We start from the raw sequence: 23,177 nt of genomic DNA on the forward strand, positions 1-23,177 counted from the left end.
GGGCAGACTAAAGATGGAAAGACGTTAAAAGAGGCACCGCAGCTGCGTGCAATCCGGGCTCCTGTGCTAGATCCTGGAACAAAAAAATAGGATATTAGAGGGAAAAGAGGAGGAATCTGCGTAAGAATCTGTAGGTTAATACCCAATGTTAATGTCATGGTTTTTATAATTAAAATGTCTGTGTAAGTTGTTACTATTAGAGAAGCTGAAAGAAGGGTAAGTGTAGATTCTCTCCCAGTTTTACAACTTTGCTGGACTCATTTCAAGTAAAAAAGTTTTTAAAAAGATACAGAGTATTTTCATGTGGCCCCCATCCTTTCCCGTGCTGCTTGCAACGGAAATCTAAAATGCTACTGAGACATTTCCTTTCCTTTCTGGTAAACAGTTGAGTTTATTCTTCTCAAAGTTGCTACCGGTGTCTGAATGGGCACTTACCACCCCCGCCACCCCATGCAAAGTGCCAGGTCTGTCCATGCGAGAAAGTCCAGCTTGACTAGTAATAAAATGCATTTACTCTAAATGTAGTTACACTCTTTCAACATTACAATAAGTAAAAGAAAATTACTGATGAATGTAGCATGCAAAATGAAATGTTAATTGCCCATAAGTGTTACTGTGGGTAAATTGCTATTGAACGAGGGCACCATTTTTAGCACTAATGTATATACTATGACGCAATTAAAACACATTTCAGGACCTCAAAAATAAAATTTAGCAAATTTAAAGCACTGAGTAATTGACTTTCATTAAGGTTTTCTTAATTAGATACTTTCAAAATAGGTTTATTAGTGATCACAAAATGAATCTATAAAGCAACTTGTAAAAATGTAAAATTTCCCATGTCGTGGACATTGTATTCATGGTTATTGCTATCAGGAGGAGCTGGGCATGTGATAGATAAGCTACGTTTTGCTTAATGTTTGCTTTGAGGTATTTTATTGCTCTAAATCGGTAGTAAATGTCCATTTAAAAAGAAAAACAATAGTCAGCAAGCTGCATAAAAAATAACGGGAGGACTGTCTATGCTTCTACCAATTCTAATCAAGTAAGTGAAAGCAATCACCCTCAATCATGGCGCATGCCAAAGTCACTGGCAAATGGAGCCATGCTGACTCCTGTGGAAGCCACAACAGGGCTGGGGCGGTCCGGCCCAGCTCTGTAACAACTGGGATCATCCAATCCAATTAAAGAGCACATGCTTGCTCACTCTTCCCCTAACCTCATTCCACTTGCAATTCAAGTGAGACAATTTTCAAATCAAACCAAACTATGTTAGAGAAGATAATCCACCCAACAAGTTCCGATATTGAAAATCCCATTTTCCTCCAATTCTAACACATGGTCTGACCCATGATGCTCAAACCGTAACCTTTTTCTTTTCAACTCAACCAAATGCTCAGAACAGGAAGCAGATATTGTATAACTGTGGGCACATACTGTAAGCATATTCCATCAACTCAGCAAAGGAAAGTTATGTATCCGATAACTGTTGAGACACTAGCTTGCAATTTGACATAACAGCATGAACAATACTGAACAGAAGTAAATGACTGGACTGTGGTAGCACTCTTTTTTCTTTTCTTTTTTCTTTTCTTTTCTTTTCTTTGGTCTTTCTAGGGCCACACCTGCAGCACTTGGAAGTTCCCAGACTAGGGGTCCAATTGGGCACAGCCATAGCAATGCCAGATTCCAGACACCTCTATGACCTACACCACAGGTCCACGGAGACACTAGATCCTTAACCCACTGAGCCAGGCCAGGGATTGAACCTGCGTCATCATGGATGCTAGTTGGGTTCATTACCGCTGAACCACAATGGGAACTCCAGGCTAGCACTCTTTACAACATGTAAAAAAGTAGGCTGGAGGCTAATGTTTCACTAAGGGCAAATAAGAGATACAAGTACTAGACAGGTAAAAAATACAACTAGTAGAGAACAAAATTTTCAGTGCACACATTGGCCATTTGTTTTGTTTGCTTGTTTGTAAGACAGCAAAAGATTGGCTTTTTTAGTAAGGTAATAGTAACCAAGATGCTGACTAAAGCTGCTTTATTGATTAGTACAGTGGTGTGAGGAGTGGGTTAATCTGTTTTGCTAATAATAGAGGCCACATTTAAATGGTGCTAATAGTCTTCAGGTTCTGGAGATAAAGGTAATTATTTTTCCTCACAGCAGCCTTACTCTCTTATGGGGTAGGTCGTGAGACATTGACCCTCCAATTATATCAATTATATGTACACAGAAAGCAATCATTGCTCAGTCATTATTTAGTTAATCTATAACATTCAATAACTCTATTGGGTGGCTGTTAACCAGACCCTGTGTTGGTGGTGAGACAATGTGAAACAGAGAGACACACCTCAGGGTGCTGTGAGTCAGGTGTTTCAGCAGGAGAATCTGATCTAGCATTGGAGACCAGAGAATCTTTGCCGAAACAGTGACGCTCAAAAAGAGGAGGATGACCTAACTAATTAATCTGAGAAGAAAGAATTTACTACAAAGGAACTGCAGGCATAACCTGTGAAATGGAAAATAAATGGAAGAGAACAAAAAGAAGCTTTGTGGGGAGGTATCTCTGTCTGCTATGAGGCTGGAGCCAGATCACAATTATGCTTAGGTCGACCACCTAATTTATCATTAAGCAGATGGGCCAGGGATTGAATCTGAGCCACAGCTGTGACCTACGTCACAGCTAGAGCAACACTGGATCCTTAACCTCCTGTGCACTGTCCTGGGCCAGGGAGCGAACACATACCTCTGCAGCACCCAAGCCACTGCAGTTTGCATCTTAGCCCACTGTGCTATGGCGAGAACGCCAAAAATGGAACATTCTTGATAGTGAAATATGATACACTTATAATTAAGCTGAACACTAAGGTAACCTGTATAGAATATATGGTCCCCATGATCATCTTCAGATCAAAGAAAGAGAAGCTTCTAAAGATGGACAGTGAGTGTGAGATGACACAGAGAGAGGTTTTCAGAGCAGGGAATGGCTAGGAGGTCAGGGGGTTGTGGTTCTCATAGGATAAACTAACTAGGGGGACACTGCCGTGGACCAACCATCCAAGTGATGACAACCACTTGAGCAAGGCTTTGGGAGAATGAGAGAAGTAGAGAGGCCTATGATATAGGTTAAGGGACAAATGGACATGTCTTGGTGATGAATCAAATAGGGAGTGTGATGAAAAGGCACCTGATTTGATTTCAAGTTTTGGCAGCTAGGTGGATTGTGCTGCTATTCTTCAAAACTGGGAGAGGCCAACCGGAGCAAGATGCATATCGAGGCACAGCTGGGATGAAGTAGAGCATGAAAGATGAGGCGAATCTTCGTGTTAATGCAGGGGTGAGTCTATGGAATGTACCAGAGAGAATGTCAAAATTCTCCACGTGGTACTCAGCAAAGATGGATACCCTATACTCTAGGAAATTCACTGTCAACCTTTTAATTGCCCTGGCGAAGACTTGGAAACTAGGCTCTATTCTGTGTCTGAGGTAAATATTTGACTCAATAATATGAGTGTCATTCATCCTGGGGCAGAAGGAAACCCATTGTTGGCAAGGAACTGTGCTTCCCCTTGGGCTATGGGCTTTATGTCTGGGGAGTGGGAAGGTGATTGTCCCACCTTGGGTGGAGGGACAGTGGGACAGAAGACTAAACAGAATAACTCATTGAAGGGGCATGATTGGTGGACTCTAGGAGCTGCATTAACCAATATCGGATTGAATTCACTTTTGCTGCTTTGTGAATATTTATGTTACTCTCACGATGTCCATATTTTTTTTTCTTACATATTACATAAAGTCTTCTCTGTATTTAATGAAATAAACAAAAATCCTGAGTGGGATCGAGAAGAAGCTGGCTATAAAAAACAAAACAAAACAAAAAACAAACAGCGAATCTACTTAGCTTAAACGAGACCCCAGTTTTGTCACTAGAGTGAAGGTCTAACACGGCCAGCTGGCTGAGTAACATGTAATGACCAAGATGGGATTATAGCATATGACACCATTCCTTCGGGGCCACCAGAAGGTCTTAGGGGGAGGAGGCATACACTTAAAAGATTCAACTTCCTACAGTCTGGAGCTAAGAACTCAAACTGTTTTTATACAGGTAATAAAAGGATAATACATGAAGGCTGGAGAAAATAGCTGGAGGTCCAGCTTGGTTTCCCTGAGCTGTCTAGGAATCAATAGGGGATTCTAAACCTCTCCCCATACCTACTTCTTCAGCAGAAAAGCAAAAAATAGTTGCATGTGTATAACTATGACTTTTTAGTCATTTAGTTGCAATTTTGTTTGTATAATATTATATCTCAGGAAATACTTCCCTTCAAATTATAGATTTTAAGACTAGACAGACTCCACGTTTGTGTTTTATAGCTTAAATTCTATAGCTAAGCTTCAATTTCATGACAGAAGCGAAGGAAAAGTAGAAATTGCTCAAAGAAAATTTTAAAGGCATTTTATCACCATATCAATTTCATACATCATGAAATTTCAAACATGATAAGGTCAAAGCATGCTGAATTCCAATAAGAAAGGCATCAGGAAAGATGAGAGATTTTCCTTCTCTTAAAAATTACAAGTAGAAAAAAGATGTGTGGACATGTGACACCATTCAGAAACTATCACCAGAATTATCACCACTATAGTTCTTAACTACAATCATACAAGTTGAAAGAAGTCATGCAAGTTGAAATTAGTTTGGTCAGTGTTTGTTTTAGTTTCTGATTCTGTCTTTTGATATGATAAAATGTGGTGCTTTGTTATATTTGGTTTAATTTCCTTCAAGAACTACAATCCTTTTCCAGATAATGTCATTCTACAATAATTTATTTGGTGCCACATATTTCTACTAAGACAAGTTTGTCAGATATCTTAAGCAAATGAAAAAAATTCCTGCAAAGAGCCTCTTAATCATCGTCGCCATTTGTAACCATCTTATTTGAACATGTATTTTGGAAGAACAGGTCATTTGACTGCTCAATTAAAAAATTAATTTGTTCCTGTTGAAAATATAGAGAAACATGAATTCATTCACAGAAACATAATTTATCAGAAAGTTTCTCACATAAACAGCTTGGAAGCAGATGTGTGAGTTCAATGGGCATAAAGCCATGTCTAGAATCAGCACATGGAACAGGAACATTATTTTATTACGAGCAAACACAAATTTGTCTGGTATGACACAAGGAATTATAATAAGAACTGGTCTTGCTAGTTTATGTCTTGATAAGATAGATATTAATAATTTAATGTATTTTTCAAAAATAACAGAGCTCCTAATTTTCAGAGAGAAACTATGAAGACACTGAGCAAGCCAACTTACAAGAATTTTCAACCTTTTCTCCAGAGGAGGAGCAGGGAGCCAGAAGCAAGGGTCTACTCTGGCTAGATTCATTATTTGCACTGTTTCCATAGAAGGAAAGTGAGACAAATGTGCACAAAGAAATGGACCAGATATTATATAACTAATGCCCTAGAAGTATTTTACACAAAGAAGCATAAAGAGACACATGAATATAGGTTCAAAGAACAAGAATCTAAATTGGAGGATATCTGGTCAGTTGGATGAAGATAAACAGAGCCAATGGGGTGTGGGAGACTCACAGATAGAGGAAGTAAACTAATGGTTCCCATGGGGGAGAGGGAGGGGGACAGGCTTCTTTGGGTTCTGGAGGCAGCCTTTTCCACACCTGGAAATAGAACTGTGACTACATATTGGGCAACATGTAAGGCTTCTAATTTTGAACGGGGCCCAGAGCAAGAAAGGGTTCTACAGTGGATTTAGATAGCAGACAAGTGGGCCTGCCTCTTGGACCATATAACCTCAGGGACCCTATGCTCTTAGCAGTATCATTGATGGAAAAAGATGTCATGCAGATTTCACTGATAATCACCAATGGGAACAATACGTTGCAGACATTCAAAGTTTGGAGGCAACACCATGTCATCTGAAGCAGAGAAATATACAACTCTCTGAAAATTTTCCTGGCATGCTACTGAGTCCAGCTAGAAAGGAAGGGCCTTACGCTGGCACAGCACACAAGGTCAACATTGTCCATAATGATCTGCGTTCTGTTAGAACCACCAAGTCACAATGTTAATTGGATGGCCATCATAAACAGGACGTGGTGCATCTGGGATCAAGGGTCAGCAGGAACAAGCCATCAGCACAAGGCACCAAGCCAGACCACCATGTCATCTATTTCTCTTCCCCAGCATGTTTCTCTTGGCTCACACTTAGGGTTGCATGAATGCCCTTTATTACCAACCACTGAAGAAGGTCAAAAGTGAACTTGGTGCATGGATGGGCTGATTTAGCAAGTAAGTGAAGCTTAGATTGAAAGACAGCACATCTATGGTCCTAATCATGATAGCACAGAAAGACAGTGGTGAGGAGTGACCCTCCCAGTGAACAGAACTTTCAGATGGTGTCCCCAGTAATTCTTGATGTGAAAGAAACGGTCCAAGGTTATAATACATATGGACCTGCAGGCAGTAATTTGGCCAGTTTGTCAGGACCTAGGAGATGTGGAAGATCAGAGACAAGGAGGTCTGAATAGAAACTTGTGGATGGACCCATGGGAGTGAGCATGGAACGTCAAGATGTGTGCCCACCCGAAGGCTGATGCCATGGTGGAATAATCACTAAACATCCAAGTAAACGGAATGACTTAGCCACTGGTATCACTCAGTCACTGACGACTGAAGGGCTAGTATAATGGGTGTCTGAACAGAGTAGCCATGGAGGCAGGAATGGGAGCGATGCATCCTAAGAGGATTAGTTCCCATCCATCAGGACTCATGTCACTACTACCACTCCTGAATGACCACATGGTCAGCAACAGAGACCAGTGTTCATTCCCCAAAATGATCCCTCTCTACAAGGACACCTGTTTTGTGGCAAGCTGACTACATCAGACATTTTCTACCCTGAAATGAACAAATATTACTTTGGATTAGTGTCATGACTTTTCAGGTATGAGCTGCCTTTCCTGCCTGTAAGGCATCAGCCCATACCACCTTTTGAGGATCTACAAAGACTTTCTGGTGGTATGCCATGGAAGGACCAGCACACCCCACAGCATTTGCTCACTTTCACACATCCTTTGCCATCCTGTGGATCTTAGGCTATGTGGGAGGCTATGTCAGGGGGAACTGTTCTGATCAGTAATGACAGAGCTGCTTGTTATGCTATGGGGGCAGGAAGAATATCTTTGGCATGTAGATACCTCTTTGACCAGTTCTAATGGTAAATGAAAAAGGATAGCAACAACAGCCTGAAAAGGTCATTACAGACAAGAGTTTAAACTCTTTGCAGAGTTGTCCGCTGGAATGAATTATAGAAGAGAGAGAAAATGAGGCCCAGATGCAGCCAGGAGACCAACTGCAGAGGCAGGGTCTACATCTGTTATATCCTCTTTCCTGATGAGGCCCATCAGAGTCCTAAAGGAGCTGCTCCCAGAACTCACAGGAATCGGGTGGGTCTGAGCAGCACAGGATGGACCTTCAGGGATGGTACACTGTGCTACCCAGACCTCTGTTTCAGACTAACATTTATTTTCCCCAGATGCTAAGGAGGTTTAGCCTCCCTCTTCAGCACCTGCCCAGGTTGCAGACAGCTGTTTGTCTGAGTTCACACTCTGGTCACCAAGCAGTCAGTAACCGATGCCTGGTTGATACAGGAGAAGAAAAATGCCCAGCCCTTGGACATCAAGCCAGAATATCTTTAAAGGGCCGCATCAACTGGGTTGCCTGAGTCGTTGTTATGACTATACCATGGCCAACTTCTGCATCTGCCCCATCCTGCATGCTCCTTTCCCCGACAGATGTTGATCTCTACAATACCCCCTAATAAACTTCCTTCACCATAACCTCTGTCGCCAGAGTTTGCTTCCCAGAAAACCCAGTCTGTTAAAGAATGTAATTGAGAAACATGCACGAAGATCACTAGAAAGAAACAGCTAAAGGAGCTGGAAGTGATGGGGAGGGATATAGCAACCAGAACTATTTTTCCTTGCAAGATTTCTTATACTACTTGAATTTTAAAATTCATGCATGTATTTTTAAATAAAAATTTCAATATAATTTTATAAATAGTGAAAAGAATAAAAACGATTTCACCAAAGAAGCCATCATAATTGTGGGTGAGATTGTTTTCCATCCCATTTTATTTTCAGTAGCATATCTTCAAAATCCAGCTCCTGGGAAGCTACTGATAAACCAAAAGTCCAAGTCCATTTCCACATTACATGCAAACTTCCCTATTCCTTTGCTTCTCATTTTGCCTTCTGTCCTGTATACATGCATGGGCTCACTCACACACTCCCTCAACACAGACAGTTGGCTTCTGCTTCTCTTCCCTGTTACCACTCTCCATCATGCCAACTTCAGAAAAGTGGAAGACATGCAGGACGTACCGAAGGAATCTGGTAGATTCATCATTCAGTTGGTACATGGATCGGAAAGTCAAACAATCAATTGAACATGTTTTAATCTGAGATGGATCATCTTCTATCATAAGGAAAATATTTGATGACTCAGTCAGATCTAACTCATACTGAGTATTTGACAAAGACTATACAAAAGTGCGTCAGTAAAATGACCTTTCCTAGAGTCAAGAATCATAAGCTTAATGCATATTTTTTAAAGAAAATAAATCCATCAATGGCAATGACCTACCAGGAAAGGTTTATGATCATTTTTTAAAAGAAATGGAAGAGATCTAGAACTACAGGTCATTCTGGACAAAGAGGATGCCAAGATCCTTCAGATTTTCTATACAACTGAATAACTGTCAAAACTCCAGGTCTTCTAGGGAACAGCCTTGTGGTTACCAAGGGAGATGAGGGACTGGGGCTTGGGCTGTGGGGGCAAACTATTACATTTAGAATGGATAAAAGACAAGGCCCTACTGTATAGCACAGGGAGCTCTATCCAATCTCCTGGGATAGACCATGATGGAAAATTATATTTAAAAAAGAAGGTATATATGCGTAAAAGTGAGTTACTTTGCTGTACAGCAGAAATTGGCACAACATTGTAAATCTACTACACTTTAAAAAATTCAACATCTATGAAGCTCAACAAAGTGAAGTCTAATAAAACAAACAAGCAAAATCAACTCAAGGTCTTGAAAGCACTAATGACGAGCAAAATGTTGAGGGAACATGCAATTCTAGTCACAGCTTTATCACTTACACACTATTAACACGTCCCCTTGGGAATATAACCTCTTTTACCTGCATCTTGGACATTTCATCTGTAAAACTGAGTGGGTCACACCAAATCATATTTCAGTGATTGGCCAGTTGCATGATTGACTCTGTTGCAAGGTTCTGCTCTAGATGAAGGTCAATACCATCTAATAAAAGATCATTTGGAATGCTTGACTTCTGTCTGGTTGGCTGGTTGCTTCTTCTTCTTCTTGTCTTTAACTGAATAATTTATTAAATGCGCCTTAAAGAGTAACACTTGGGAAAGGATTTTTAAAAATGGAGCTGTTTTCTAAAGTGGACAAGAACCATTTCAGTGGCATGGTTTCTACAAAATTAAGACATCATTTGTCATGCGTGACCCCCATTGCACATGCCACATTAACTCCACTTCATTTGCATACTGCATATTTGAATTTAATGAGATTTGGGAAAGTCAGTCTTCTCAACAAGAATGTTAGCTATATATTATTTTCACTTTTTTCACTATTTTCACCAATAGAGAATTTTTTTAACTTTATCTTACAGCAGGGTTTGCTATATTCTTCCACATAATCCTGTGTATCTATTTGGTGTTCATTGGCCAGGTTCTCTGCAAAAGTAAAAGGACATCATCCAACTTAAATATGTAATAATAACCTTTCAGCAAATAACTGCTAAGAGTCAAATCTAGTTTAACTTCCTCTACCCGATACAATCAGTAAACACTTTTCTATTTTTTTCTTTCATTTCTAAGTCCAGTTAAGAGGAAAAAAACATTTTAAATGCACCTTCTGTTAACAATTCATAATAATCATGCGGTGTACCAAATGGTTAAAAAACAAAACAAAACCAAAAAAAAAAACACACGTCAGTAAAGAATGCTACATCTACACAATTTTTACTGTTTTGAGAAAAAAAATCCAGTGTAATTCCCTCAGTTGAAACTTTTATACAACATCTGAAAATATATTCTGCATTTTACTTTAAAAATGCATTTTATTAAGATTACAAATCAGGAAATGAAAATCATGGCATATATCAGTGTGTTTTGATGCCATACTGTGGCAGTTCCTAGCAGTCAGACTCTAGAGTACTGCGAGGCTTCACCATTTAGAAACCTGTCTACATTCCAGCTCCCAACCTGTCTATACTCCAGCTACTAAGTAACATGAACCCGTGTAAAAGATTCAGGGCTACTAGGATGTTTGTATTCCGTTGTGCATCAAACAAAAACCACTACCATTTCCATGTCAATCCTTCGAGAGCTACCACAAGCCTTTTAGTGAAAAAGAGAAAAAGCCATTTATCCATGTAGGTCCTTCCTAAACTACCGTTAATTCATATCTTTAAGATTAAGTCAGGCACTTACAGAAACATCAAAATGGATATAGGGCTACGACAAAAGACACAAGTTTTATAAGGAGAATTAAGGGGGAAAATAAGGAAAAGAGGTGTTTCATTGACATATTTCCACATTACTTAATGTACAACTATTCCAAATTGTTCGTGTGTGGACAAACTAAGGAAGCCCATTTTTCCTTGGCAGACACCTGGAAACTGTGAGTATCAGTGCTGAAGTGCCTTTATTACATCATTGCCTTGTGGAATTTAAAGATAGCTACAGGCCAGCATCTTGTTTACCTGGCCTCAAAGATAATCATTTTTTTTGTAACAGTTTCTAAAATTATTGAGAATTATTTGATCTTCTGCTATGTCTATATCCCGTAATCAGAATGTACTAGTTAGTAAGTTTTATTGACTTGGGGGACTTGTTGAGAAATTTCTGCCATTGTCATAAATGAGAAGGGACTAGAATGACAAACTTAGAAAGTTACACATAATATGCCATCACCCCCTATAAGAAGCATTCTTTCATGATGCTACTGGTTTTGCAAAAAAGGGGACATGGCTGCAGCTTATATTCTAAAACGTTTGTCTTGGAGGTCAGTGCAGAGCAAAATAGATGCCTGACATGGGGGTAGAGTTTAGAATGGGGAACGGAGTACACGACGCTGTCTCTTTTGTCTAACATATACGAAGATGCTCCATGGAATATGGTCAAGGGAGACCAAAGAAAAGTTGGCCACAAACTTTAGGAAAACAAGTATAAACCTGTAAGGAAAACTGACATAAGGTTTGGGGGGGTGTATTCTGGGAAGTATATTTCATTTGAGATATTGAAGTTGTAAATAAAAATAATTCTTCGCGGTGTTAAGAACTACGGTTCTCATATCAAGTTTACTTGCAAACATTTCACATTCTTTGGGAAACTGGCATTACCCAAGGCCTTCCCTACTGCCAATGCTGAACCACGGTAGCAAATCTTTAAAGAAATAAGTGGAAAAAAAATAAGACATCACATACTGATGGCCAATGCACTTTCTCCGTCTTGGTATCCATGAATTTTATGTTCAAGGCTGCAGTCTGACACTCAAAACCTAATGTTTGCAAAATCGTTGAGAAGGGCCAAGTAGAAAAAGAGCAATCCAAACAAACCAATGACAACAAAACATCTTTCGAGACTACCGATAAATTGTATTGAATGCAATACAGAGAAAGGCAAAGGGGTTTATATACTTTTGGCCACTGAAGATGCAAACACCAGCCAAACAGGATCTTAGAAGCATTTCCAGGTCTATGAAGAACACCATGGGGACACTAAAGCAAACACAGCATATGTTCTCAAATAAAGCAAGGTCATTACGGTCCAATTTTGATCTTTACCTCTAACAAAACTTGGGTATCACATGGGTGCGAGACCGGAGCTACAGTTTTCACGTTGAAAAACCGTAGTCACTGAGTGCGTGTTACACTTCTATTTTAGGTCATATCGGAACCGTGGGAAATGAGCAGCAACAGCTAATTCCTTGTTGCACAGAATGACTGTGATGGGAGATGTGTCACTGGATGAGGCCTCCTGGAGCCAGCTCGCGTCTGGACACGGCAACGTGGCAGTGCTGCAAATCCATTGCCTGTACATTCAGTATAAGAACTTTTTTTTTTTTTTTTTTTTGTCCGTTGAGAGCCCTGGCTTTTAAATCAGACTGTCGTAATTATAAGGTAAATCATGGCTGCCAATCAGAAGAAGTACTCTTTCTGATTTTCGCCGACTGCGTGTTGTATGTTAAGCTCACTTTTCAAAACAGCCTCAGCACTGTCTACATTCTCTGACCTTTTTGCCTCATTTCTTTTGTATAACCTTTTCTGTTGATAAATGCGAACGGCTATGGCAGTGATGCACAGCAAGATAAAGATCACAACGGCGATCAAACCTGGGGAGAGAAGAGAAATACGACATCAGAATTGTTGTCCCAAGAGAAACTGGGCTGACTTCACTGTTTAATAAGTCATCATGAAATTATTTTCTATGGAAAACAAGCATCTAGTGTACATAATTTGGAAATATCAAACCCTCAGGTATTTCTTGGTCAAGAGGTATAAAAATCTGTTGAGTTTGCTCCCTAGTTCTATCAGTCTTGGGGGTTCACCTTCATCTATCGTGAATGTATAATATACTGGATACATTTAGTGCATTTATAGATACACTATATTAATAACACAAGATATTTCCTATGTGTCTCAAAGACTGTGGGGTTACTACATATGAGTACCAGGAAAGTTTTAATTATTTTGAAATTACAGAGCAGCAGTAACATCATAAAATAATTAAATGTGCTTTCAATACTTAGAGATGTAAACATTTCAATGAAGTTGATGATCAATGATTTTTATATTGCTAAAGAGAGGAATAGGTTATATATATGAATAATCTTGACCGATGAAACACATCTGGTATACAGATCAGATTATATCTACATGAGGAACACAGATTATCTGAAACATCTGATTGTAAATTAGAAATTTAAATACCAGTATCGTGGGAGTTCCCATCATGGCATAGCGGAAATGAATCTGACTAGGAATCATGAGGTTTCGGGTTTGATCCCTGGCCTCGCTCAGTGGGTTGAGGATCCGGCATTGCCGTGAGCTGTGATGTAGGTCGCAGATGCATCTTGGGTCTGGTGTTGCTGTGGCTGTGGTGGAGGCCGGCAGCTACAGCTCTGATTCTACCCCTAGCCTGGGAACCTCCATATGCCGTGGGTGCGGCCCTAAATAGACAAAATAAATAAATAAATAAATAAATAAAATGCCACGATTGTTAGCTGTGCACGTGGTTATCAATTCCAGCATCACGTTAAGTCAGTCACTTTCAAAGGGTGACCTATGAATTCGCAGTGGTCCCCGGGACACTCTGAAGGCGTCCACAGGGTCCACATTAGTCACAATAATTCAGAGGTGCCTTTTTCATCGTGTTGACCTAGCCACTGATGGTAGAAAGCAAAGTTAGGTAAAATCCCTGGTACCTTAGCGTGAATCAAGGCACGGCCACCACACTTCAAAAGTGGCCACTGACTTCATGGAGGAAGCAGGCATGGCTCTGCCAGATACACTGAAGAGTGCCCCTGATGAGGCTCTGAAAATTACGCATTCTATCAAATTGGGGCTTTTGGCCATACGTCTTTTTAACGTTTTGTGTAACGAAATGGAAATTATTGGCAAAGTACTTGTAACGCCTCTGAAGTGTGATGGGGGGTCACCAGGCAGAACCCCAGGTGAACACCTGCGTTGAGGTGTGAGCTGAACGACTTGCTTCGTGCTTCACAGAACACGGTTTTTATGTGAAAGGACGACTGACAAACGGTGGTTGTTTCCGCTTGGATATCTGGCAGAAACTGACTCTAAACTGTGGTAAATCTGTCACTTCAAGAAAAACAACTGACAATGTATGATGCCAATGATAAAAGCCAAGCTTTCGAGTGAAAAAGAGAATTTGGAAAACTGCTCTCTGTCACCACGACGTTGAGAGTTCCCTCACACTTGGACTTTGCTGAAGAAATCAGTGGAAGTTTCAGGCAGTGTTTTCAGACAAACATGGGTACAATGAAACCAGAGGTGTGGATTGGTACAATGAAACCAGAGGTGTGGATGGAGCCTCGTATTAAAATGAAGGCTCTTCATTCCAGATTAAATTAGGTATGAAAACCTGAATAAATCCAACGGTAGCCAAAGCTTCGGAGATCCGCACCAGTCATAGTAGATTCCAGAGTGTATGATTTGATGGCCAATCATGATATCTGTTGGCTGAAGCTAACCTGATGGTTGACCAGGTCAGACTCATCTCAGAGGGACAGCCTTCCTTGCTGACGGATCCACCACAGACCTGGTAACTAAACTCTGTACTGTCCTTGAAATCTGAAGAAGTTACTAAGGGATAAAACTTTAACTTATTAAAGTTAAATCATTATGTTTAACAGAAATGATTATATTTAATAATTTAAATTATTATTATTATTTTTGTGTGTGTTTTTCTTTTTTTCTTTTTTGCCCCACAGGCAGTCTATGGGAATTCCTGGGCCAGGGATTGAACCTATGCTGCACAGCAGCAACCAGAGCCACCGCGGGAAGAACGCAGGAGCCTCAACCCGCTAGGCCATCAGAGAACGCCCAATAATTTAAATTATTCATAAATTTAAATAAGATTGTTAATAAAGATCATCATAATCAGATTATCTATTTGTTGTTACATATTTTTGCTTTGCACCTAAAAAAGGAATCAGTTGAGTTGCTACCAATATTTCTACTGTCTGGTTGTAGCCCTCTAGTTTAAAGAAAGAGACTCGAAACAATTGCAATGTGGAAAGCTGAGCAAGCGGTTATGGGGAGCAGGCTAGGACATCCTGACGGTCAAAATCAGGGATGGACTCTGCAACTAGGTTGCTCCATGCAGGTGATTTATCTCTTTTAATTCAGGGCAAGTGTGATGTCAGGATTTGTCGTAGTCAAGAAAAACCTTGATCTAACCTGTTGTACCAACCAACGAACAAACAAAAACAAGGAAGAAAAGAAAAAAGATTCTAAACGAAACACGGCCATCTACTGCACACTAGGACATTGCCATCTGAAGCTCTGTGTGCATGTGTTTTTCTGAGGAAATCACGTCGCTTTCTTTCTGTCTAAATCTGACCACGCATATCTGTGTCATCTCGCTAGAAACCCTCTACAGTATCCGGGTCACCGGTTTTAAAGGTCTGATTAAAGTGATTTTTTCATCTACTCTCTTTCTTTATTCACTGCTTGCTAACGGAAGAAAAAGATCCCCTAAAATGCAAAACACAGAGGGGATTAGTCAAATGGAAAACCCTTAAATTGGATTAATTACTGTGACACCGTGAGTGCGGGTTATGAGTAACGAGACCACAGGTGAGGAATTCGACCACAGCACTAGCAGATGGAGGGACACACTAGAGAGTAATATTCTGTGATCTAGCAGAGAACTGCACGTGATCCCAGACAAGGCTCTCTGAGCTCAGGCGGCCGTGACTGGCTGCTCTGCTTCTGAGGCTCAGCCTCTGCAGTGATCAAAAGCAGATACTGCTGGATGCATAGACCCTGGGGAGAATCCCAGCAGCAAACCTTCCCTAGTGTCTCACTCTGCTCTGTGCATTTGAGTCAAGTGAGAATTGTACTGGTGATTCTATAACATGTTTCTATTCCAGAATAACACGGAATGACTTATAAACATACCCCTTTCTTAATTCTACAAGTCTTGCCCGTAATCTTTGCCCAATGCGACAATATTCTAAAGATTAAATACTTGTTCTAACATCGGCTTGACTCTAAAACTACTATTTATATCTATCTCTGTATATCTATACTAGTTAAATGTACAGAAAAAGCACCATTGAGACGGAGACAACCTGTTTGACTGGGAACCCTACTTTGAAATGCTGGGCACTAGGAGTTCCCGTCGTGGCTCAGTGGGTTAATGAACCTGACTAGTATCCATGAGGATGCAGGTTTGATCCCTAGCCTTGCTCAGTGGGTTAAGGATTCAGCATTGCGGGGAGCTGTGGTGTAGGTCACAGACATTGCTCAAATCCTGCATTGTTATGGGTGTGGTGTAGGCTGGCAGCTATAGCTCCTATTTGACCCCTAGCCTGGGAACCTGCATATACCACAGGTGCAACCCCAAAGAAGACAAAAAAAAAAAGTGAAATTTTGAGCACATTTAAATGCTATAACTTTAAATAAGTTTTTACCATATAACGTATTTATACTATATTAATGTATTGACTTTAGACATGCGGTTATTAACTACTCTTCTAACAGGATTTTAGTTTTGGTTTTTCACTTGTTATATGACAAAATGAGGAAACCTTTTTTTCTCTCTCTATGGTCATACCCTTGGCATATGGAAGTTCCCAGGCCAGGGATTGAACCCGCACCTCCAGAGTGACCTGAGCTGCTGCAATTGGATTCTTAACCCATCGCACCACAGAAGCAACTCTGAGGAACCTAATTTATGCATCTTTAATTTATACATTAATTTGATGAAAAGAAAAACAACTGAAAAAGCAAAGGGGATGTTAATATTTTCATAAGATTTGACCAATACTACTCTCTAAATAAAAATCATAAAAAGTTGGTATCCAGATAGGTAAGAGTGCAAAAATTAGAACCAAATGTACAGGTATAAAACCCATATATGTTGCTTAAGGTATATGAGTAATTACATTACCTGGCAATGTGATAAAATAATTGTTGATTTTATTATTATTATTAGTCTTTTTAGGGGCACACCTGTGGCATATGAAGGTCCCAAGCTAGGGGTCGAATAGGAGCTGTATCTGCCAACCTACACCACAGCCATGCCAACGCCAGTTGGCAGCTGCATCTGCAGCCTATGTGACAGCTCAGGGCAATACCAGATCTTGTAACCATTGAGCGAGGCCAGGGATCGAACCCGCGTCCTCATGGATACTAGTCAGACTAGCTACTACTGAGACACAGCGGGAACTCCATAATTGTTATTTTTTTTTTTTTTTGACCGTATCATATTCAGGGAACGTAGGAAAGGTGAGCCACTTAACATTTCAATTAATCTGATTAGCAACATTCTTAAAACCATTAATCAGGAAGAAAGAGGTTCATTGGAAGGGTTAGCTTTGAATAAATTATGTCTCAGAGAATATGCCATTTCACTGCCAGAGAGATATATTTTAAAAACTTTTGTTTTAATTTTGCAATTTGAAATAAAGGTGAATCACTTCTATTCCATTAGTCTACTGCAAATAAAAACATAATATTCGTTGAGAGGAGCATCTCAACCATGGAAATATCCACTTTATCAAGCATTAAGGGGACATTAATGTTCTAATGTCCTGGGGTTTTTTTTATTGAAGTATCGTTGATTTATAATGTTGTGTTAGCTTTTGGTGTCCAGCGAAGTGATGCAGGTACACCCGAAATGTCATATTCTTTCCTATTCGCTGTGTTGTTTATCTGTATAGTAGTTTGTATCTGCTAATCTCAAACTCCTAATTTACCCCTTCCCCATGACCTTTCCACTTAGGTAACCATAAATTTGTTTTCCATGTCTGTGAGTCTAATTTGTTTCCTAAATAAGTTCATCGGCATCATATTTTAGATTCTACATATGAGAGATGGTCATAGGGTATTTGTCTTTCTCTTTTTGACTTGCTTCACACTTCACGTGAGTATGATAATCTCAAGGTCCGTCCATGCTGCTGCAGCAAATGACATTATTTCCTTCGTTTCATGACTAATATTCCACTGTATCTATGTACCACATTTTTCTTTAGCCATTGGTCTGTCGATGGACATTTAGGTTGCTTCCATGTCTTGGCTGCGGTACGTAGGGCTGCTATGAACACTGGGGATAGAGGCTCGAAAGGTTAAATCTCAGGTTTTTCATACATCTTGCGTAAACCCTTGCAGAAGCAGGGCTATGTCCAAGAGGTAACAAAAAAATGACACACAAATAGAGTCAGAACTCTCTAGGGAATGTAGACGGCCCCTGTTAAGCTAAATGATATTCATTAGCACACAGTTAATTATTCTTTGAGTGTGGTGTTTCAGAGAAATGATCAATTTTTTACACTGAAAAATCCTCCAGGGAGACTGGGAATTCAAGATGACTCTATAAGACAATTTGATACAAATAATAAACAGTCCCAATGACCTCAGGATTACGGCTTGGGACTTTGGGGACATGTGTAGATTCTTCATAGACAGTTTCTATAATGCTAAGGGTTCACCATTATTAGTCAGGATAGTAAGGAAGCAGCAAAGAAGAGCTCTTTCATGCTTTCTCTTACCTCCAATTATTGCAGAGTCACTTTTGATTGTATTAGTGAGGGGTTCTCTGCCATCTCTTGTTCCAGAATGATCTGCAATTAAAGGACACACAAAAAAGTAAGAGGTGATACAGGAAAGTTTAAAAAAAAAAAAGAACTTATGAAAAATTCATAAACATTTTAAACCAGAAGAGAATCGTGGAGGTCCACGTGGGCTGTCTGTAATGTTAAACCTTAAACTATGGCCCACACACATAAGGAATTGAAAATCTAGAAAAGAAATAGGAAAGATCTGAAAGGTAAAGCCAATTTTAAGAAATCATCTCCAGAACACAGCATCACGGCAATATCAAAAGACTTGAATGTCCACTGGACAGCCTGTGTTTGTGGGTAACAAAGAGCCATACGCCACCTGCAAAGGAGTGCGTCCTCTCTCTTGATGTGGCATCAGTGCCAGCCTGGGCCACACAGCTGGACTCTGTCACATGCCCTAAGATGGTGATGGGGGCTGGGCGGCTGGGGTGCAACGCAGCCTTCAGCGGGGCCACGTGGCTGAGCTGCACTGCAGAGAGACAGCCCAAGAAGCCCTGGGCACCAGCCAGCGCAGTTTCCTGGTCCACCTCGCTGTGTTCTGCAAAGCCAAAGAAGCAAAGCCGTATTAATGACAGTGCAAAGGGCAAACGGGCCGTGCCAAAAATGGGCCTTTCCAAATCTTAGTAAGGCAACAGCAATACATATGCAGCTGTTAAATTCCTTTCTCTTTGTCTTTATTAAAAGAGAGCCAGCAAGTTTTCCACAGCTCTTGATGAGACATCCCAGGCTAATGAAGACAAGTTTTAAGAACAGCTAATTAAGTACACTGAGAGCTCTCTGGAAATGATGAAAGTCTATACACGCATGGGTCAGATAATGAACTGATCTGAGTTCACATGGATGTTACCCTGTTAGAAGCTGTATCTTAAACTTTTTAGGGACTCTCTCCTATTTTGCATGGGAAGCGGTGAAAACTTTCCTACCTCACTGCCTTTTCTCCCTGTTTCACTGTCCACTCAGACAGACACAGGCGTGCACCCCCTAGAGACAGGCAACCCCTCCCCTCATGTTCATGGGCATGTAGTTAATACAGGACTGGTGTGGGACAGGGATTGGTTTGAATGTCAAAATATTAATTCATAATTTTCCAGTGCAGAAGATATTTCATGCTTGTCAGGCATGAAATCTAAATGAGGGGAATTAATTGCAGAGTTTTAAAGTTTAAATGTGATCAGACTGCCATGCAGACATCACCCCATGTGACTCTTAAACAGCAAGACCACTCCCCTGAGCCGTGCATCTGCGGACACCAACTTTTGCATTTTGGTTTCTCTGTTTAAAAACTCATATGAAAATATTGTATTTATTGAATGCTGATGATATGGGAGGCACTTTTCTAAGGGATCTGCATGTTTGAGTTTAAACTTTATTTTTTTTTATTTTTATTTTTTTTTTGTCTTTGCTATTTCTTGGGCCGCTCCCGCGGCATATGGAGGTTCCCAGGCTAGGGGTCGAATCGGAGCTGTAGCCACTGGCCTACACCAGAGCCACAGCAACGTAGGATCCGAGCCGCGTCTGCAACCTACACCACAGCTCACGGCAATGCCGGATCATTAACCCACTGAGCAAGGGCAGGGACCGAACCCGCAACCTCATGGTTCCTAGTCGGATTTGTTAACCACTGCGCCACCACGGGAACTCCTGAGTTTAAACTTTAGAGCAGCCAGCCAAGAGTATTCTATTCTAGTCCCAGACAAGAGCCTTTCGGCATCAGGATTTTAGTGATGTGCCTGAGGTTTCTCAGCTGTTGGCCTCTTGCGCTGGACTCCAGGTCTGCTGGACCCCACATCATGAGCTTCTTTTGTTTATGACTGACACGCTCTTTCCTTTACTCGGCTTATATCTTCTGCGATTTTTTTTTTCCCTTTTTTCTGGACTAATGCTGGTCTTGAAATAACTCTGGGCAACTCCATGCTGACCGCATCAGTCTTGTTACATGAAGGCTTTTGAAGAACATGTCATTTGCTCCGTTTTTACTCACATTTTATACCTTTCCATAAAACTACTGATTAGATGTTCAGGATCATGAATATCATTCTCCATTAAAAAAAAAAATCTGGAAAGGAGAGCGCTGACATCACTTTCCTGTTGTGCTGGGGAATACGGTACTCAGACCCAGATACTCCAGCTCTGGAGGCTGCGGTCTCACTACCAGGCGACCCTGGTTCACGGCACAAAGGGCCCCCGAGAGGCTATCACTCCGCTGCTCACGTGCAACACGGAAGCTCCTTCTGCGGACATGTGACCCTCAACACTCAGCACCACACTGTTACAAAGCAGCCACTTCATCAACGTGTACAAACGAAAAGAACTGACTCCGTTCAGAGCACTCACTCATTTGAATGGATGGACAGACATTCAAACACACATTTTTCGAAAAAGACAGCACTCTTGCTTTGGGGTTTTTCATTGGCTTTTTTTGTTTGTTTTTTACTTAGCAATAAATAAAAAGGAATATGCTTTACTAGCAACGTAATCAAGGCAATGCTTTTCATAGGTCTTCTGCAAGGTTAAAATCGTAAATAATGTTTCTATAGCATTTAAAAAAAATCTTACCTTGTAAACAAACAAACCAAAAAGTAAACAGGTGAGATTCACATCTCTGGTAAAAATGTGCTTTGAGGCAACTTTTAAAATCCCTTTAAAACCTTCAAAATGAAAATACATATATATTATAAAAGTCTGCAGAACAAACTTGAAATTCGAAAACCTAAAATGCTCCGTTAATAGTTGTTTGAAGAGCTAAATATACAGGAAACACCTTCCCTGCTGCTCGAGCATTTTATACTCTAAGGAGGGGAGACAGATGATGCAATCGGAATGGATGAAAATTTTAAGAGTAATAACACTATGAAGAAATAAATTAGAAAGTGTGATGGAGTCTATCTGCAACAGAAATTTATCTTGATGGATTAGGTGATTTTTGTGTGTGTCTATTTTAAGGACGACTCTGCAGAGCCCTGCTCTCTCAGTGCCTGTAGCCTACTTCTGCATCTTCTGGCCCTATTCCTTCTTTCTCAAATTTCGTGACTTTTGTCAGATTGTTCCTGGGTGTATATCTTCTCTCATCTATTATGCTTAGAACATGTGGACCCTTTTGATCTGTGGTCATAAGGTTTTTCTTTAGCTTGGAAAATTTCAGACGAGATCAGGCGCGTGCAGGGTGGAATGGCCGTAGACGAAGCTTAGAAAATTTCATATATTATGCGTGCAATGTTTGTTTCACTTTCATCTGTTTTATTCTTCCGGATGGCTGTGTATTCACACTGGGATCCGTCTGGATAGTCTTTACCTGGGATTTTATTTCCCCTCCTGATTTCTCTCGTTTAGGACTTGTTTCTGTATGGGTCCAGTGCTTCATTCATCTGCTCTTCAGGGGATGATGGTAAGTACCCACAAAGATCATTCTTGTCTGGAGTTCCCTTGTGGCTCAGTGGGTTAAGGATCAGGCACTGTCGCTGCTGTGACTGTGGCCATCTTTAAAAGAAGATCTCAAGAGCTTTAATCCTTAAAGACAAAGAAGGCTTGCCAGAAAGTGGTGCAATAAATAAGAGAGGATGGGCTAAAGCCCAGCAGGACATTTTTACCATCAAAGGATTTACCAATAACAAACATTAGTGGAAAAGCAAAATGGCAAAGCAGAAGCAAATACAGCGTGGATAAAGGAGCAGTTTTTCATAAAAGGTATTTATTTGCCCACCAAGCCTACTGCTCTGAGAGATGACCTTGAAGACCTGATGAATGGAAAAGCTATTTAGAGCGAGGCGTCTCTGGGTGACCCGTCTTCTCTTTTGCTTTCAGTAGGACCTGCCTCAACCGAAGTGTCATTTGACTGGACTGACAAAAATCTCAGGGTCCTTACGCAACTGAATTAAACCCTTTTACGTGCCCTTTGGCTTTGAAGCAGGTTTTACAGCAAACATCCCCGAGACTGAAGTCTGTTCCTGAAGCTCTAGTGAGGAGATGCAGGAGACAGCGACTCCCCTCTGACCGCATCCTTGATTTACATCTGGCTGAGGTCTCCACTGCAGCCCGGCAGCCTCAGAAGATATCAATGGTCCCCCCGTGTCACTGCCTATAAATACACCGAAGCTCCTGCTCAGAGTGAAGGGAAACATCTGCAGGCCTTTAGAAAACTTTGCTCACCCAAGAAACAACATGTAAACAGAACTCAGAACTTAATCCAGTGCGTTCTGGAGCTGCAAAGCAAATGCAATGCCGCCTATTAACCACGAAGGAAAAGGAAGCCCATTTATGGGATGCAGCCTGGTTCTTTCCACCACCACCAAGGATGTACCAACCAAGTTTTGCTGTCAGTGTGCTTACATCATTACATATCTGACATAAGAAAAGCCAGAGTCATTATAAACGTCACTCAGCCTTTGCACAAGGATTTTCAGTCATTTTGCAACAGGTGAAACCATACCCTTATTCAAAATGTGGACACATTTTGCTATGAGGGGTTTAGTGCAAGGTCAAGAGTTTTGAATTGAGATTTTTTTTCCGGTAGTGAAACTGTGACCCCATAAACGCTTAATGAATTAGCAAAACAATTTTATACCTGCATACTTCTTTTGATTAATTACATTGTAGAGAGAGGTTAATTTTTTTTAATATAATGTTCGAGTAAAGAGATCCCTTAAAGGAGCTGATTCAGGAATCCTTCACTTTGGCTTCAGGACTTCACACATTCTGAACATACTTAACAAAGAAGGGACATCA

At 40.6% G+C, this 23,177-nt stretch overlaps 1 protein-coding gene across 5 annotated transcripts in view; it reads right to left on the reverse strand.

The window, feature by feature from the left end:
* Positions 1–4,450: 4,450 nt before the first annotated feature.
* CNTNAP4 (contactin associated protein family member 4) overlaps positions 4,451–23,177 on the reverse strand; it is a 278,799-nt gene continuing 260,072 nt past the window's right edge. For 4 of the 5 annotated variants that reach the window (XM_084959528.1, XM_021097086.2, XM_021097087.2 and 1 more), the window contains 3 exons: positions 18,775–18,993; positions 18,384–18,455; positions 11,719–12,476 (listed from right to left, as the gene is read on the reverse strand). In XM_084959528.1, the coding sequence (XP_084815654.1) occupies positions 12,283–12,476; positions 18,384–18,455; positions 18,775–18,993 (485 nt within the window). In that variant the 3' untranslated portion in view covers positions 11,719–12,282. Of the gene's footprint in view, positions 9,815–11,718; positions 12,477–18,383; positions 18,456–18,774; positions 18,994–23,177 lie in introns of those variants that run through there. The other variant, XR_014805402.1, reaches the window with a different exon arrangement.

The sequence above is a fragment of the Sus scrofa genome, chromosome 6, assembly GCF_054392235.1.
Source record: "Sus scrofa isolate SSC_HxYL_T2T_F1_AM1 chromosome 6, Sscrofa_HxYL_maternal_Yorkshire_Landrace_v2.0, whole genome shotgun sequence".
NCBI lineage: Eukaryota > Metazoa > Chordata > Mammalia > Artiodactyla > Suidae > Sus > Sus scrofa.